This window comes from Melospiza georgiana, chromosome 5, assembly GCF_028018845.1.
Source record: "Melospiza georgiana isolate bMelGeo1 chromosome 5, bMelGeo1.pri, whole genome shotgun sequence".
NCBI lineage: Eukaryota > Metazoa > Chordata > Aves > Passeriformes > Passerellidae > Melospiza > Melospiza georgiana.
Window position 1 is genome coordinate 8,045,900 of NC_080434.1, and position 17,509 is coordinate 8,063,408.

The 17,509-nt window shown below is 40.7% G+C and overlaps 1 protein-coding gene across 2 annotated transcripts in view; it reads right to left on the reverse strand.

Annotated features, from left to right (window-relative positions):
• The window catches only part of GALNT7 (polypeptide N-acetylgalactosaminyltransferase 7), a 72,728-nt gene that overhangs the window by 35,523 nt on the left and 19,696 nt on the right, over positions 1 to 17,509 (reverse strand). For both annotated transcript variants that reach the window (XM_058024150.1, XM_058024151.1), the window contains exon 2: positions 5,566 to 6,020. In XM_058024150.1, the coding sequence (XP_057880133.1) occupies positions 5,566 to 6,020 (455 nt within the window). The remainder of the gene's footprint in view (positions 1 to 5,565; positions 6,021 to 17,509) is intronic.

Below are 17,509 nucleotides of genomic sequence, written 5' to 3' on the forward strand. Positions count from 1 at the left end.
CTGGATGGATGGCACCAGAGGGCACTGAAGAAGTTTGTGATGTTATTGTGAGATCTTGCTCTACCATATTTACAAGGTTCTGGTGCTTGACAGTGGTTCCTGAGGACTGACCAAAACAAATTCCTGCTCACCTTCAAGAAGCAGGATCCAGGAAACGATGACTTGGAATTCATTAGCACTGGGTGAAGTTTTTGGAACTGATTAACTTTAGCTAACTCTTTCTAATCCATGAAGGACTGCTTTCTGCCAGAATAAATCAGCCAGTTTACTAGAGTCTAGATGTGCCAGGGATTTTGTTCAGCATGAGGACAAGGGGAAGCCATCAACAGAACCACACAGAAGTACTGGATGTCCAAGAAAGACTAACTCAGCACCTATGAATGGAAGAATCATGACGTGTAGGGAAGAACCAGAGCACCTGACAGGACAGAAGACACAGGCAGGAGACACCTCCTTTTGAAAAGGGGAGCTGTGAAGAAGGGAAAGACAGCATGATTAAAAACCAGATGCTGCTAGCAGTAAGACATACATTCTTTAAATGAACAGGATGGTGTCCAAACAAGAGAAAGAGAAATGAGCATTAATTCAAGCTAAGTGCATGTAAATAAAGAGGTAGAGTAAAAAAAAACCAAAAAACCACCAAATCCCTCAAAACCCAAGTTGGAGAAATAGCTTACTGAAGTATGAAAGCTGCTATTGAAATAATTTTTTCCAAACACCAGAAGTAGGATGCCTGCCAGAAAGTCTGTTGGGCTGATACATGACCAAAATGAAAAGAGACCACTTCAGAAGCAGGAAATCTAAATAAAGTCTTTCCATTGAACTCCCAGCAGCGCCCAATGCCAGATACCCTTAGAATAGAAGAAAATAAAGGGCAAGTACACAGTGACACTTCTTACTAAATAGTCATGTCTTCAGATAATCTGCACGATAGCTTCTACTAGAATTTTCTGCCATGCTGCCTTACTGCCTTTTTTAAAAATAAACCCAGTATTTCCTAAACAATGCATCATGAATTAACAAACTCTTGTACTGAACTGCTGACTCCAGTCTTACACAAACAGAGGAACACACAACACCAATTTTTATCGAAGGGCTCTGGGGTTCTAAAGAATTGCAGACCACTAAGTCTGACTTCCATGCTGAATAGAAGCTAGTAATAAATAACAAAATTAGTAAACCATAGACACAGCTTTTGTGGAAAAATATTACCATCATTCGGTAATAGAAAAGAAAAATATTACCATCTTTTGAAGAAATCAAAAATTTTGTGGACATGAGTGAGGCTACAAATACAGTAACTGAATTTCCAAAACATTTGATGAGGTTCTTTGTTTTCTTTACAGGTACAGTTCTTCAAACTATGGCAGATCTCTTAAGGTAGTAACTGCTGAAATTGTAAGCAAGTTTGTGACTTTAGCAGCATAACTGTGCTGGGACCTAAGCAGTCCACCTCTTCTTCCAGGTCATTGCTGAACAATAGGAAAGTTCTTGGAGTTGCAATTAAAATTACTATAAACAGCTGCAGAATAATTCAGGAATGCTATCTAGGAAATGAGCCAGCAGAAGAGCTCAGTGCAAGTGGAAATGATTGTATATGGAGTGTTAGACCACTCAGTGCATAGCCTCAGTGACAGATCTTAAACTCTGCATTTCCACTGGAGGAAAAAAAAGTTAAAAAAAATCTTGGAGTCAAATGTGGAGAGGTCTGTCAGAATTTTAGCTCAGAGTTAATGAAAAGGGAAATGAAATAGCAGGAATAATAAGGATGGAACATGAAACATTCCTGTAGGAACTTCATGGAGCTATCTCTGATATTCCCACATCACAGAGGCACATAGCAGTATCTGTATCTGGGAGAAGAGGTTAAAACAAGCACCACATTCTGCAGTCACTGACTCAGGATGTCATTAATTTCAAGACTATAAATGCATTCAAAAGACAAGTCTGTGCACAGAAAGAGGTCTCTGAAGCATGACAACCCTGTTGCAATTTTTGGCTCCAGTGCCCCAGTGCACTGGTTGCCAGGAATGACGCTTATCCATTCTTGTGTGTTTTCTCACCAGCATATGTTCTTGGCCAGAGCTAAAGTTGTCAGGAGAAACAATCACTGTTCAAACCCAGTATAGATGAATTTTTAAAAATTAAATTTTATTTTTAAATACTCTGGGGAGATGGATCATATACTGGTTAAACAACTCAATTCTTGTTATTCTTAGCAGCAATACTCCACAGTTATCTCTTGGGTTTATTTTTTTTTGAGAGGACACACCTTGTTACCCAAGAGCATTCACCCTCAAACCTAGGTCCCTTTTCATTTCCTTGGCACAGTGTATTTATCTTGGATCCAAAATAATCCAGAAAATTTATCACTCTGTTTTTACTTCAGCTCTACCTCTGGGCAGACTCCTGAATACAAAAAGCAGGGAGCAATTAAATTAATATCCTTCTTCCCAAAAGCTAACAATTATTTTATTGCAGGTCTGCTAGGAAGTAGGGATAATATGTAAAATCCAGTATAAATGATTGCTCTTAAGGTCTGTCACCTATCAGGATGATAAATATAGATCAAAAAAAGGTAAAAATCACCAAATTTAAAGAAAGAAGTTTCTTCCAGCTACAGAGGTTTAGACAGGGCCTGCTAAGCCTGCTCTACTTCTTTGCTGCTAGAAATAAGGTGGAAAACAGGTATTTCTCTACTAATCCAGTTTATGTTCCCCCTGGCATTCTTTCAGAGTGCTGAAAGACTGCAGTGAGATGAGCCATCTTCTAACTGCCTTTTACATACACCCATATATTCTTGATTTTTTAACCAAACTTATGACTCGCTCTATGTCAACACAAGTGCTGGGCATCAACAGTGAAATATATTGGTTAAAATCCATAAACCAAGAGTATGTGGTACTGGAAAAATGGAAATAGTCTGATGTACCTGACGAAAAACTTGAACACACCATCCAGTGTCATTCCTCCCTAGGGGATACAGCAAGAATTAAGGCTTTTTACAGCAGCTGAGACTGCCCAGAATCACCAGCAAAGTTCCTCCTGAATCAATAAAGGCAGCTGGCAAATCATCCTGGCAACATGTCAGACTACAAAGTCAAATCCAAGCATAGCAGAATTGAATCTCCCTTTATTGGCATTTCTTTCCTCTTCTCCCTCCAGCAGGGACAAGCCCTGAGGCTATGTGGCTTTTAAGCTGAGAGAGACAGTTCTTGCAGCACAATTTCACTGTTGCTAGCACAGCCTGGGAAAGCATTTGGCAAACTTCACTGAACAAACCTGACTGCACTGGGTAACGCTTCAAAATTCTGATGCTCGAAGAAAGAGAGGGCTGAAGGGAGCTCTACCTACCTATGAACCAATAATTCAGTCTTTACCAGAAAGATCTCCCTCAATTAGCAATGCCAACTTACAATTAACAGCAACAACAAAAAATTACTATATTGCTCTTTGGCAGGATTCAAGTGAATGCTGAGTGGCTTTACCAGCCACAAAAGTCTTTTTAAATAGATCAGTGGGAGGAAAATAAATGGTGCATCCAATAGGTAATCTGCTACCTTTTGCTGCATTTCTCTCTGGTATTGGGGAGAGCAGGAAAGTGAGCGTGTGGGAGCCTGAAAGCATAGAGCAGTATCAGCAAATCTCTCACTGCTTCCCCCTCTCCTGTTCCCAGGAGACACACAGAAGCTACAAACCTTCAACCTACTTAGGCAATTGCAAGCATCTCAAGCATTCAATACATAAAGTAAGGGATATAATGTTGTCTGAAAAATACCTTCTGTTCACGTTGTTTTTTTATGTTGTTTTGTTTGCTTGCTTAGAACATGAAATCATTAAATACTAAAACCTAACTAATTTGAGCTGGTGGCTTTGACCTCACAAAGGCTTATCTGCAACTGTGCTTGAAGGAAACAGTTTCCAAAATTCACCACTTCATGGCTGTCCCTCCTCTTTCTCAAAGTATTTAATAATTTTTGGGAATATCTATTTATTAATGTCCTTCAGAACAGAAGACAAATTCTGAGATCACGTTAAAAATACCTCAGGAACCTACAGGTGTGGAACTATTTGAGAGATACCACAGGCTGTCTGATGCTCTTCACCTAAAAATGAAGGAGAAGGAATACTTGAGTTCTGCTGCCAGAACTCAGCAGGGCAGAGCCAGCCCAGTCCCACCTGCATGTGTCACGTTGCCACCTCAGATTTGCTGTCCTTACAGAGGGAAGAAATGCCTCAGCACAAGCAGCAGTGTCTAAGGAATAACCTCCCAAAAAGAAAATGCTGACCTACACAGGCTACCCAGAACATTCCTTCCCTTTCAGAAAGATCTCTTTAGTACGAAGGACCAACTTGTGAGCGCAGCAAACAAAGAAAAGCAAAGTGAACCCCAGGACAGCTGGCACTTCCTTGCTACCAACAGCACACAGGCATGGTCCTCTCCTCTGACTGCCAGGAAGTGGAAACCTTTAGTCAGTCACCTGAGGAACACAGCACAAAGCAAAGTGAAATGCTGTGCTCATATGCTTCATTTGCTTTCAGGGAGTGCACACCACATAGCAAATTCAAGCAGCTGCACATGCATAGGTATGGGTCAGACCAACAGCTGGCCAGTTCTCTCCTACCTTGCAAAAAGAAAACAAGACCCTCCATAAAGCCCAGAGCAGACCCCAGTAACCAGCCAATGAACACCAACAGATTATTTACCACAGCTGGAAACATACAGCCCAGAGACTGGCACCCAGTCCAGGGACCAGCATAGCTCCATTGCTGGGGATGAGGGGGAAGTGAAAACTCCAAAGTACTTAACATCACATCTAACTTCATACACTGCCCACAAAGCCCCAACCAAAAAACAGACTAAAAAATACCCTGCCATTAAATCAGTTTGCTCAGAAACCCATCCCTGATATTTAACAAGGAAAATTATACCACATGCAGATTAACCTGAGAGCAAAATTGCCTTCAACATATATCAAAAGTCAGAATAGACTGTGTAGACCTGTTAGTAACTCTTGAGCAAATGCTAGCAACTTTCCAAAATTTTCCCACAACAAATTAGACACCCTTTCAGCAAGTAAATAAATGTTTTTTCTAAGATTGCTTCCCTCTTTAGGGCAAATGCTGTGAGAAACTGTTGGAAGATTACTCCAATCATCACTATGGCAGATCCATACTTTTGTTACTGCAGGTAAACAGGCAGTGTTTTAAAGAGAACAGTATTTCTTTATTTCTGTTCTCTATTTATGCTCCATTTTAAAGGCATCAGGGCAAATCAAAACTGAGTAAACTAACTAGCAGAGGGATGTCTAATAAAGATAATCCTTCCTGAAGGCAAATCTTATGAAGTTATGGATTAAGAAAAGACATGACAATGAAGACTATGGCTAGACATGGAACATACAAATCTATGCAATTTGACACTAAAACAGATGACTCCAGAGATAAATCCTATCTAAATACTATAAGTATTCATGGAAGGAGTCATTGCAATAGGATTAAGAAGAATATATGGAAAGGTGGTATAGTACAGCACAGAACCAAAAGAACCAAAGGTTTGCTTACTCTTCTTGGCGCAGGTCGTTGACGCTCCGGTCTAGTGAGATCATATCACTTGCCACCATATTAAACCCAAACTCCTTAATGCTGGCTTGAACAGATTCTTTGTAGTCTGGTCCTAAGACATATGGCTTCGCCTCCTCTCCAGGGCCACCAACAACTCCATGAGGCTCAGGCTCTTTGGGTTCAAAATTACCAAGGACTCCAGGTCGTAACACAGGGTCTGGGTATGAAAATGTCTGAGGTTTGAATGTGAGATACTGTCTCTGGAGGATGTTTTGCTGCTTGTTATCAACACCATGCTGATTTAGTTCATTTTTGGCCTTATTTTTCCTTCGAATGGATTCCAAGTCCACTTCCACACCTTCAACATGAGGCCAAGGTACTACAGGTTTGAATTTCTCATTTCCGAGTCCATGGTCTCCTTTGTTTGGCAGGGGTCTGTTGGCTTCTTTGTCATCCTATATACACACACAGAGAAACAGCAGACCATATCAATTGATGATCCTTTATTTATTTGTATCCAGTAACTTAATGCATTAAGAGTTGGTACTAAATATATGTTGAGCAAGCATGGAGGAGTCTGTTGAGGGGTTCAATGAACACATTTTACTAAAGCTACTACTGCTGGAGAACACCACCAGCTGTTGTCCACACTTACCTTGGTGAGCTGGTTCTAGAAATGACCGAGTGCCCAAAGAATTCCCAAAGACCAAATAGCCATGCAGGACCTGTATAGCTGAATGTAGTTTGAACTGTAGTTCAAACTGATGTGCAAGGGGCACTGACAGAGCGTTTTATGAAGGAGAAGGTGACACGGAGGCAAGCAGTGCCACAGCCCACAGCATGGCATCCTTGGCCCCACTGTTGGACAAGGAGTGTTTCTGAGGCTGCCCTGGCTCAGACCTCTGCAGGGTCCCGTGGTTACTAGAGACCTCAGAAGAAACCAGCTGGCTGGAAACCAGCCTCAGCTGGGAAAGAGAGCTGTAACCATGAGTAATGTGGCACACTCATCTGTGGCAGCCACGAGCCACAAACCATTCCTGCCCTCCACACACACCCCTGTCCCCCCAGCTCACTCCCACCAAGCTCCTCCCTCTGCTGCAACAGCTTTTTTACAGCTGGGAGGTGACACTGGTGGCACTGGGGACAGCAGGCAGAAAGGAGATCAGCTGCATGGACACAGGCAGTCCTGCCTGGGGAGGCAGTGCTGGTGCTGAAGAGAACTGCCATGGCCATCGGCATCTCCTGCATCCTTGTTTAAAACAATTTAACCGCACTCCTCCCTCTCTCCACACTAAGAAATTTGAAGTTCTCACTGAGAAGCAGGGCTGGCATTTTGAAAACTGCTCAGCATTTTCAGTGATCAGTGGGGCTGGTGGGGTTAGAACAAGGGTGGGAGATTTTGGAAAGGCTTTGACGTGTCTGAGTGCGAAGTCTCCAGAATACAACAGCACCACCCATGAAAGCACTCCAAAACTCACAATCACAACTTTTTCCAACACTACTGTCCAAGAGTATGACAGGGAAATGTTGCTGAAGGTTCAGATATCCTGCTTAAATTGTTTATTTGTAAGCAGGACAAATGTTAGATTATTCAGAAATCTGCAGAAAACAACACACATTTTAGCAATGTCTCAGATTCAAACAAAATTTTGAGATCAGAAGGATGTCACCCATTCCAACCTGCTGAAGGCAGGTTCACAGTGAGGTGGGGTTTCTCAGAGGCTTGTCCAGTCACACCCCTTTGTCCAGTTTCTCAGGACAACCTGTTCCAGTTGCTTGACCCAGTGAAGGTTTTTTCCCTCATACTTCACTAAAAGTTTCTCATATTGCATCTTGTCCTCTCAGTCTGCACCCCTCAGAAGATTTTATTTCCTTTGCTCTGCAACTTCATTTTTTTAGGGTGAAAAGATGCAATTAGATTCTCCATTTGACTTTTTTCCAGCCGAACCCAGCCTCCCTAGCAGGTCTTTGCTAGGTCCTCGCATCTGTGAACATCTCTCCTGTGCTGGGGTAGTGTGGGAGGAAAAAGCACACAGAGCTCCAAAGAGCTAAGCTCTTTCTAGGGCACCCACCCATTATGCACTCTGCTTCACTGCAACTAGGGTACAATCCTGACTCATGTCCATCTTCAATTAAACCACATAATACTTCCTACTACGTCACACTATTTTCCTTACATCAATCCGCTTAAAAAAAACCTGCAGAAATTAAGAAAAACACAGTATACAATATTTCTAGGTTAACATGGTAACAGTGGGAGTCAGACTGGCTCCAATTCAAAATAAGGAGTTTATTCAAGAAACATTCTGAGTTCTCTGTTTGTTATAGTTTAAACAGGGAGGACATACAACATGCAGAAGTGTTAGATTATTCTGTTCTTCCATCATCATTTTTTCAGGAACTCAAAAGTCAGTATTGGAAAAGGGAAGTTTAGGGCATGTGAAAAGGCATATTTTGCAAGAAAGTCAAAGGCTGTCATGGATCTAAATAAAGCCCTGAGAGGACTTTTGAAGAGAGCATCATCTCACACTTACCCTAGAAATGAAAAGGAAGGCTTTGCCACTAGACTGCCAGAACACTGCTGAGCTCTCAGCTCACATCTAATTCCTGCTCTGAGTGCAGAGGCAGCTATAAAAGCCAACAAAACAGGCAGCATCATCAGGAAGGATGCTTAAAGACAGCATAATTTTGACTACATAAAATTTGATGCATTCATGTATTCAGTAATATTTGGTTCTGGTCTCCACATCTCAAAAGGAGTCAGAGAAAGTACAGAGTAGGGTAACCAAAATGAAGCAGAAGGTAGAAAGGTATCTTGGGATGAAAGACCAGAAAGGCCACTCATTTTTCATCTCCAAGACCCTGCAGTTTGGAGATGCAATGGCTGAGGGGTATACAACTGAAGTTTAAAATATCATGAAAGTCATGGTTAAACCCAAAGGAAACTCACTGTTTACTGTGATGGATGACAGGTCCATAGGGGGACTGTAAAAGGGTTGTGAGAAACCCTCTGAAAATCTGAATTAAACAGCTGTAGATGCTGGAAGAGTCCAAAGGGAAGGCAGCATAGAAAGTAGCCAGGTTTACACACTGTCACACTCAGTCAACCACCCTGGATCATCAGTCTCAATCAGAGAGGAATTTCTTATTCCCCTGGTTTGTGTGGAATTAAATAACCTTTCATTACACTTCCATTAGCTATAAAACAGTAATGAGCTTCTACTTTGCCAATTCTTTGACTGAAGCATAACACCTCTGAAAGAAATCTGTTTGTTTTGCTGCTGTCAGAACTGACTTATCCTTTATTAGGATAACATTAGTATCCTAACATTTATTAGGATTACATTTAGCCTCATTGTAACTGCAATGCACAATTTGCATTATAATGCATTTATCTGTAGTTTCCTTCTATGCACTAAATATATTCCATATTTGCTGGCATGGAAAAATATTTCATAAAGCAAGGAAATTAAATACACAGGCACACTCATTGACCCCATTCCTCCAATATCTATGCTCAGAGGACAAATCAGATAGAAAGCATTTGTTGTGGGTTAGCCCCTGCAAGCAGCTCAGCATGACACAGCTGCTCACTCCTTCCTCCCTAACCCTGGACACAAATCTAAAACACAGCAATTACAGGGGATGCTATGAAAAAAATGAACTTAATCTCAGGATTTTATGGACATTAAAAAAAATAGAAGAGGAACTAGCAGTGCTTAGGTGCATGGTCATTTCTCCACAGATAAGCGAGACAAAGATTTTCCAAATACTGTCTGGAAAAAAAGCAAAGTCAAACCACAATCAGAGAACTACTTCAGTCACCATATAAACCTCAATGCCTTAGTTAGGAGCTTCTAGGGCTTCCCCTCTCTTTTATGAATTATGACCCACACCCCCTGTTAAAGGAAAAAAAAAAGTATATTAAAAAAAAATTTAATCAGTGTTCGTCCTTGATTACAAGTTTGGCTCAGGCAAAAGCAGTCATACAATAACAGCTAAACTAGAAGGCATGTGTAGGAAAAAAAAGATAAAGCACAACAACCTTCCCAAAGTGGCAAAAATAAAAGGTCTGCAAAGTATTTTAAAAGCTTTGAAGGACATAGTAGCAGCAAAGTGAATGGAGGGCTCTGAATACAGCACTTCTAGGTTGTCCAAAAATGAGGGGACAGAAGCAAAGCCTACGAATTCTCTCACATCTGACGACAAATAACAAAACCAACAAAACCTCATTACATCTTTATCAAAAGGACACATAATACAGAAAAAAGCTTTTTCCACAGATCATTATCTTTTCCCATAGGGTTGGACCTAGGATTCCCTGCCAGCTTCCTAGATCCAGTTTGGTGCATGCTTCTTTATTTTTTGAATGTTTTTTTCACTCCTTAGGGAAATATTTGTGAGTAACTGCAATGGGTGCTTCCGAAACAGTGACGTGATATAAATAAAGTCACTATCTTACTTGCAAATAAAAAAAAGGGGGCTATTCATTGTCATTTTACTTCACAAATTAGGTGCCTTATTGCAGAAGACAAGAATGCAGTTGAAGGTATAGAAAACATAACTGGTTCCCTTTGAAAACACACCTATAAATTATACAAAGTAAAAGGAAAGAATGTGAGAGGTCTTAATAAGGCTGCAGAATTAATCATCTGGTGGGGGGCTGGAGCTGCAGCTGGCAATAAAACTGCCAATGTGAAAGTTGTATAATCTGCTTTTCTTCAGTAACTAGTTCAAGACTGGCAACTCCCTAAAATTCTCTATTAAATAATGTTTGAAAAAAAAAATTATTTTAAAAAAGTGGATTTGCTTGAGAATTTTCTGTTGAGAATTTCAGAATAAATAAAATAAGCAATGATTCCCTCAACACAGTTGTCTGACTCTCAAAGGGTTCCATCCCATGAGACTTCACACCTCCCACCCCTGCCATGGTAGCCTCCATTCGAGCAAGCAAAAATTACACCTACTACAGCTGGTCCTGCAGACCAAAAACACAAATGGAAAAACACCCAGCTTCTCAAACAAGGATAAAGACAGAACTTCTGCTGTCACTTAAAAAAAAAAAAAAAAAAGCAAAGCCTTTAAAATCACTACAACTTTTTGCACAAAATAGTCTGTTGCAAGCTCCACATGCAGCATTGCTTCTAAATCATATTTTGCTAAATCTTCCATCAAACAATTTTGTCGCAAGATGACCCCGCTGATTCAAATTGAGGCTGAAGTTGGACTGTGAGAGTTCCTACGTCAGATATGAGCAATGACATTCAAGCCATCTGGCTTGAAAGGGCCATTTGCTGTCACAGTGCCTGGGCAAAACAGCCTCCATCCTGCTATGCCTCCTCTCAGTACATTGCAGAGTGATGGAATGCTGCTTACATGCTCAGTAGCTCCTACAACGACTTTTAAAACTTGTGGAAAATTAGAATAGGTCATTTATGAGAACTCCAGAAACACAGAGACAAGTACCATTTGACACCAAGTTAGAGAAAACTTTTGAAGTTTAAAAATGCATGTTTGTAAAATTAACAGATTGCTAAATCCCTCCATTGCATGCTTTGTGCAACCCGAGTGAGAAACCATGCTGTTGATGGTGTTTGTCACCAGCAGTTTCAGGAAAATAGAATTCTGTAAGTTATATTTTTACTTTCACAGTCACCCTCAATTTGGACATATACTGACAATAAAAAAGTCCATTACACATTAAGTGCTACCTCTCCATAGTAGATTTCTGCTCCCTTAAATATCCTGGGGGAAACAGAACAAACTTAAACAAGGATCAATTCAAATCTACCATCCTGGAATAAATTTTGGTACACAGAACTACCAGGACTATACAGCTTTGAACCACAAACACTCTGCAGTGATGGCATCTCTGAAGAGCAAGTAATCTAATCCTACAAGAAAACAACCACATCTGTTATTTTTTGGAGTCTTCAGCATGAACTTGGTCAGAAGCCACTTATGAATCACAAGTCCAACCAAATAAAAAGAAATTTGATTATATAAACAAGCAAGCATTACACTATATGCATATTTACATATATATTAATATATAAAATATATTTATATATTAAAAATATATAAATATAAAGATATTAAAAATATATAAATGTTCTACTCACTAAAAAATACATAACACTAAAGTGTGAATGAGTGCAAGAGCCACAAGCAGCTTTGGAGAAATGAGTATTGAGCAGTACTTTCATACTGATGTGTTTTGTACTCCCACTTATATCTGAGGAATGGCAAATAAAAGATTGTGGGTGGGATTTTATTTCTTCTTTTTTTTTTTGAAATTTAATTAAAAGAAAAGCAGAGCAACTTCCTCCTTCACCCGTTTCCTAGATTTCACAGCATCTATCAAGCTGATTGACACGTGATACACTGCTCACTGCCCTGCTCTATCCTTTATCCAACTTGTTATTTTGTTTTAGATCCCAAGTAGCTCTTGGAGAGGAAACAGTTTTGCCAGGAATAGATATCTGTAATAGAGCTGCTAGTCATCAGCACTGAGAGAAATCCCTTTCCCACTCACTCCTTATGTCCTGTGTGATAAGGCACAACAAGGCAATCAGTAGCACATGCAACTTCTGCAGTACAGAAGTTACTGAGTTTTCAGCGGATATCAGCAGACCACAGCCATTAATATTGACTCAGCCCACTGAGAGAATAGTAAAGTAACAGCACTTCTGAGCCCCCAAATGACCTGGGCTAGCCAAGGCAAAACAATTTAGTGGGGAGTAAGATAAATGAGTTTATTCTATTTTATAGCTGACATTTCTGAGATAGGAGAGCGTTGCTTGTGGAAAAGTGGAGTGTCCAAAAATAAGAAGGGCACATAGTAAAGGAGAGGAACTCTTTGTAGAGATGTGAATTTGGTAACAGCTCAATGTTCTGCTGTAATGAAGGAGTTTGACAGAATTTAGCATTCAAGTTCCAACTGCATTAATCTACATGAGCCTCTGTATCATGGATTCCTATTAATAGATAAAAACAACCTCTTGTTATCTAGTAATGAGTCTAAAAATTAACAATATTCACTAACATCTAAGGCCATCTCTGCTGGTCTTTGAACCTGTGAGGTCAAGAAAGACACTGAGGAAGATAAGGCTTAGTTCATCAACTTTATTTCATTTTTTAAATGATTGCTCCAAGAGTTCCCTGGGCAAAGAGACCCACTAGCTCTTCCTGTCCTCTTGGATGTCATCTACTTTGTCACAGCACAAGCATTTATCTAGGACAGTGACTTGAGGCTAGTGCTGCCTACTGCCACGCTCTGCAGCCAGCACTTCACAAGGTCATCCACAAGGCACAGCAACTGCTACTAAACTATGGAAGCCCTCAGATAACAAATCCTACGGAAGAAGGAACACCTTTTTCAGTCGAAATAACCCGATTCCCTGGTTGCTTACCTAACAGAAGGAACATAATCAATCCTGAGTTCCACCTGTTTACTTGCAGAATATCTTGTTTAAAGACATGCCCACATTTGGATGTCACTATGATACCCATCTAAGCTTCCCATTTAAATGAAATTGCTCTGTTTTGACATTATCTCTCACTTGCAAGGGGAGCTAATGTTACTTCTGTCATCCTCTTTGGCCTTGCTGTGTATGTGTCATTAAAAACTCATGCAAAGTAATGCAATCCTGCCACAACTGCTCTTTCAACTTGCACTGCTTTACCCCCTGTCCCTGCTCCTCACTCCATCTTCCAGTGACACTGCTCTCCCAGAATTTACTGCTGGATATGTCTCTCTTGGAGTCTGGATCTTCTACAAATGCAATTGTGACATTCACGTGCTTCTGGTCCAGACTCAGCAATCCCCATTGGGAAGTTCAGACACCTCCATTGAAAGCAGAGGCTACCCAGAGAGCTGGCCAGAGTGCTTGTGCTACATTCAGTCTCATAAAAATGCTGCCATTGGTCACCCAAAACTTGCAAACTTCACACTCTCACCTTCAGGAGATTTCAGAGCACAAGAAATGACAGAACATGGCCTGTACCTTACCTATGTTACATGATGGCTCCTGAGGAGAGGTGCAGTACTCCTCAAATTCCTGTGTGACAAGCAGTTTCACAATTACACTCTGCCTGACTGAAAGCAAGTAAAAATAAAGACACTGAGTGCCTCAGAAGAAATTACTGTAAAAAATAGCAGTCCAAATGTCCTCATCTTCACTAGCACTCAGTGCTTGGGGAATATTGAACCAGCTCTTAAACCTACCAATCTCCTTCCTGATTGCTTGAGATACAACTCTTACTCAGCTTTTACACATCCCATCCTGCCATTCCTGGTCCTGTCACACTACCCCTGGTCCCATCTGTAATTCAACAGTCACAGTGTGCTAAAGAAGCCCTGACAAAGATCCATTTCACTCAAAGCCCCCACTTATGCCCAAGAACTTTGCAGAGCAATCACAGGCTTATAGAATGGTTTGGGTTGAAAGAGGACCTTGAAGACCACCTAGTTCCAGCCACCCTGTCATGGGCAGGGGCACTTTCCAGGTTGCCTGGAACTACAACCAGCTTGGCCTTGAATACCTCCAGGGATGCGGTGTCCACAACTTCCCTGGACAACCTGTTCCAGCATCTCACTGCTTTCACAGGAAAGACTTTTTTCCTACTCTATGGAGAGCGGCTATGGAGAGTACCATGTAATCTGGATAGTAATTAATGAAATCTAAAATAGAAAGTCTCAGATAAATACCTGAATAAACTGATATCAAAGAAATCTGACCTTGATTTTGTAACTTAAGGCTGGTTTTGAAGCAAGCAAAACAGTCTCTTATCATTAAGATTACAATCGCTTCCAAGTAAAAGAAATATTCTTAAACTAAATTGCAAATGAAGCTGCTGCATTACCTAAGGGGATGTATTTCAGTCTCTCCCACACTCTAGAAATGAAAACATGTTGGCACTAGTAACCTGTGCAATAAAAAGAACACAAAACCATATCTGCAGCTGCTTGCTGCAGAATAACAGAAAAGCTGTTAGAGGACCCTTGATAAGACAGAAGTATGATCCAAAGCCTCTTAAATCCTCTCCTTACAGACAACACACTAAAGATGACAGAAAAACTTTAAACTCAGAAGAGCAAGAATTTATTACAAGTTTATTACAAATAGACCAATCACCATTTTCAGTAGAAGAAAGCTGAAGCAATCACAGAAACACAGAATGGCTTGGGTTGGAAGGAACCTTAAAGATCTCTCAGTTCCACCCCCTTGCCACAGTCATCTCCTACTAGACCAGATTGCTCAAAGCCCCATCCAACCTGGCCTTGATCACGTAGGACAGAACACAAAGAAGCACAAAAGCAAGTATCTTCCCACACACTCCATCTTTACAGGTGTGGTTTTGCTCCTTGCTAATTAAATGGCTTCTTTGTTTCATCCTAGTTCAATTTGTCTGGTCCCCAAGGAACCAGAGGCCACAAGAGACCTGCCCGCACTGATCCTGGCTCTCTTCTTGACACAAACTGAGGAAAGGCAATACTGTACATCACACAAGGTAAGTCAGCTTAGGTTAAGTACTTAAGAGTGATCTAATAAACCACCAGCTGACCCAGTGACTGCAGAACAGTCTGCCACCAACAGCTTTTCAACCACCCATAGCCTTCCCTCCTTCTCTGCCCAACAGATAAATACATTTCTGCATACTGCAGCCTACATTGTCATTAGTATGTATTTAGCATGGTAATTCAACTACGAACTTCTGTAGAGTATCACCCACATTAATTCCTTCTTAAACAGACTGCAGTGACTCAGAGCTCCAAGCAAGAGAAAAGCACCTGTTAGCTATATTTACCCTCAAATACACCATATGGGTTACTACACCATCGATGAGACACCACACAATTAAAAAAAACCAACCAAACTAATTTGTATGCCAGTTGACTAATTTCATGCTAAATCCAGCCATTTGACATTTTACTGTATTTTAGTTGTTCAGAACGCTGTTGTGACAACAGCCAAGCCCCATGAAGAGGCTGAAGAGAAGGAGAGCACCAAGCCCTGGGGTACAGCTCTTCTACTGCAGCACCAGGGAGAAAATCTGTTCCAGGTAAGCAAAGCCCAGCAGACTCAGACCCGTCTTTACAAAATAAAGTCTAGTTCCTTGTCTAGTCTTGAGAGCAGAGACACTGAGGACCCAATCAATTCCAGTTTTCCTTCTTTTCCTGATGCCACTCTCCACATCAAGTCTCAGTAGATGTCAAGTGGCATCTACACACAGAAAGGCCAACACCTATTGCCTAGAAAGTTAAACCTTTTTTCACTTAAAAATATAATGAAAATAATTGTTTTTCAACTCCTCAACCTGGAGGGTGCCTTGCTGCACAAGAGGATCAGCAAGGTGACTTGCTCCAGAAACTGATGTGCCAGCAGCTGTAGGTATCACAGGAAGGGTAAAGCAGCACAAGAACAAGGCATTTCTGAAAAACAAGCGCGTGAAACTGGCTTCTAGGGACACAGCCAACTCCAAAACAATGTTTAAACAGATGAAGGCTATGGGAAATCTCCAAATACTCAGAATTCTGGTCAATCTAATCAATATCATCATTGCTCATTTTTGTAAACATTCACTGCTATGTACTTAGTTCAAATGCCACGTTCTGGTCTCCTTTTCATTTCTCTCAAATTTCCAGTTTTGTTTACAATGCTGTGATGAGGATGATGCCATTACTTACCCTATTTGAGAAGGCAGAAGGTGAAGGTAAGAAATTTTTCCAACTCTTTCTTCCAGGCAAAACACAAATATCAGGAAATCTCTTTGAAAACTGGACTGCAGAAATGATGGCACAAAATGCAGGATGTTTTTATCCTGTCTCCCTCCTCCAAATGTGATTAGGAGCATCACATTTGCCCAGGGCTATGTGACTTGGAGCAATATAATCAGATTTTGAAAATGTTCAGTCAGAATCATACTTAAGCTGTAACAAATTGCTTCACAATACTTTGAATAACTAACACCTTTTCAGCCTATGATGTAAGAGAAAAAAGGGAAATATATCATAATTAGACAACTGTCCACAGCTTTTCTTTTTTAGAGGGATTTTATGAATGCTTAACTGGAAAAATTCTGAGTATTAAGAACACAATGGACAATTGCATCATCTCTATGCTGAGTTGAGTGTAAGATGTAAAAGGGCCTCTAGATGTCAGGTCTTCATGACTCCTGGAGTATTTCTTACCCTCTTTGTTAAAAAAATGAAGAGGTTAAGAATGAAATTTTTCACTGTCTTTGCACTGCAATGAGAGGCTAGAAAAAGAGGACTTTTTTTTTAGTAATGTAGATATGCAACTTTATTGATTAATAAAAATTAAGGGGGAAAATAGCCTGAGTACTTGCAAATAGTGTTGTATTGATGTCTTAGCCACACAGTATATGCTGATCCCTGCAGTCTAACTTTTTCTACAGTATTATTCTACTGATGCCACATGTTTACAGTGTCACGTGCTTGGCAAACAACTCCTGCAGTTCTTGCAACCAAATGGAAGAAAGAGAAAGCAGACATGAGAACAGAATAATTTGCAGCAATATTGCCACAATCCAGAACACCAACACCTCTCTCACTTGGATGTTTTCTCTGGTGATTTCTCATTTCATTCCTGTGCCCTGTGATCCTCAGCAGCAGCACCCTGTCTGCCCTGCCCAGCCAGTCTCAGCCAGTACCACTCTCACACTCAGCGCTTTGCTACAATTGCTGAGAACTTTATTCCACAGCCCTTAATAGCTCAGCAATAACAAACATCTCCTTCCCATCCCAAAAACCTCCTTCATCCTTTTTTCCTGGGAAGCTGGGCCCTCCAAGATGAAAAGGCTTGAAACACAGCATCACTCAAGAGCTTCAATACAAGATTTGTTCTCATCACTACATTTCAACATTAAATGAAGCTTGTGACCTTTCCAGTTGAGTCATTGTTCCTTCCACGTTCCGTTT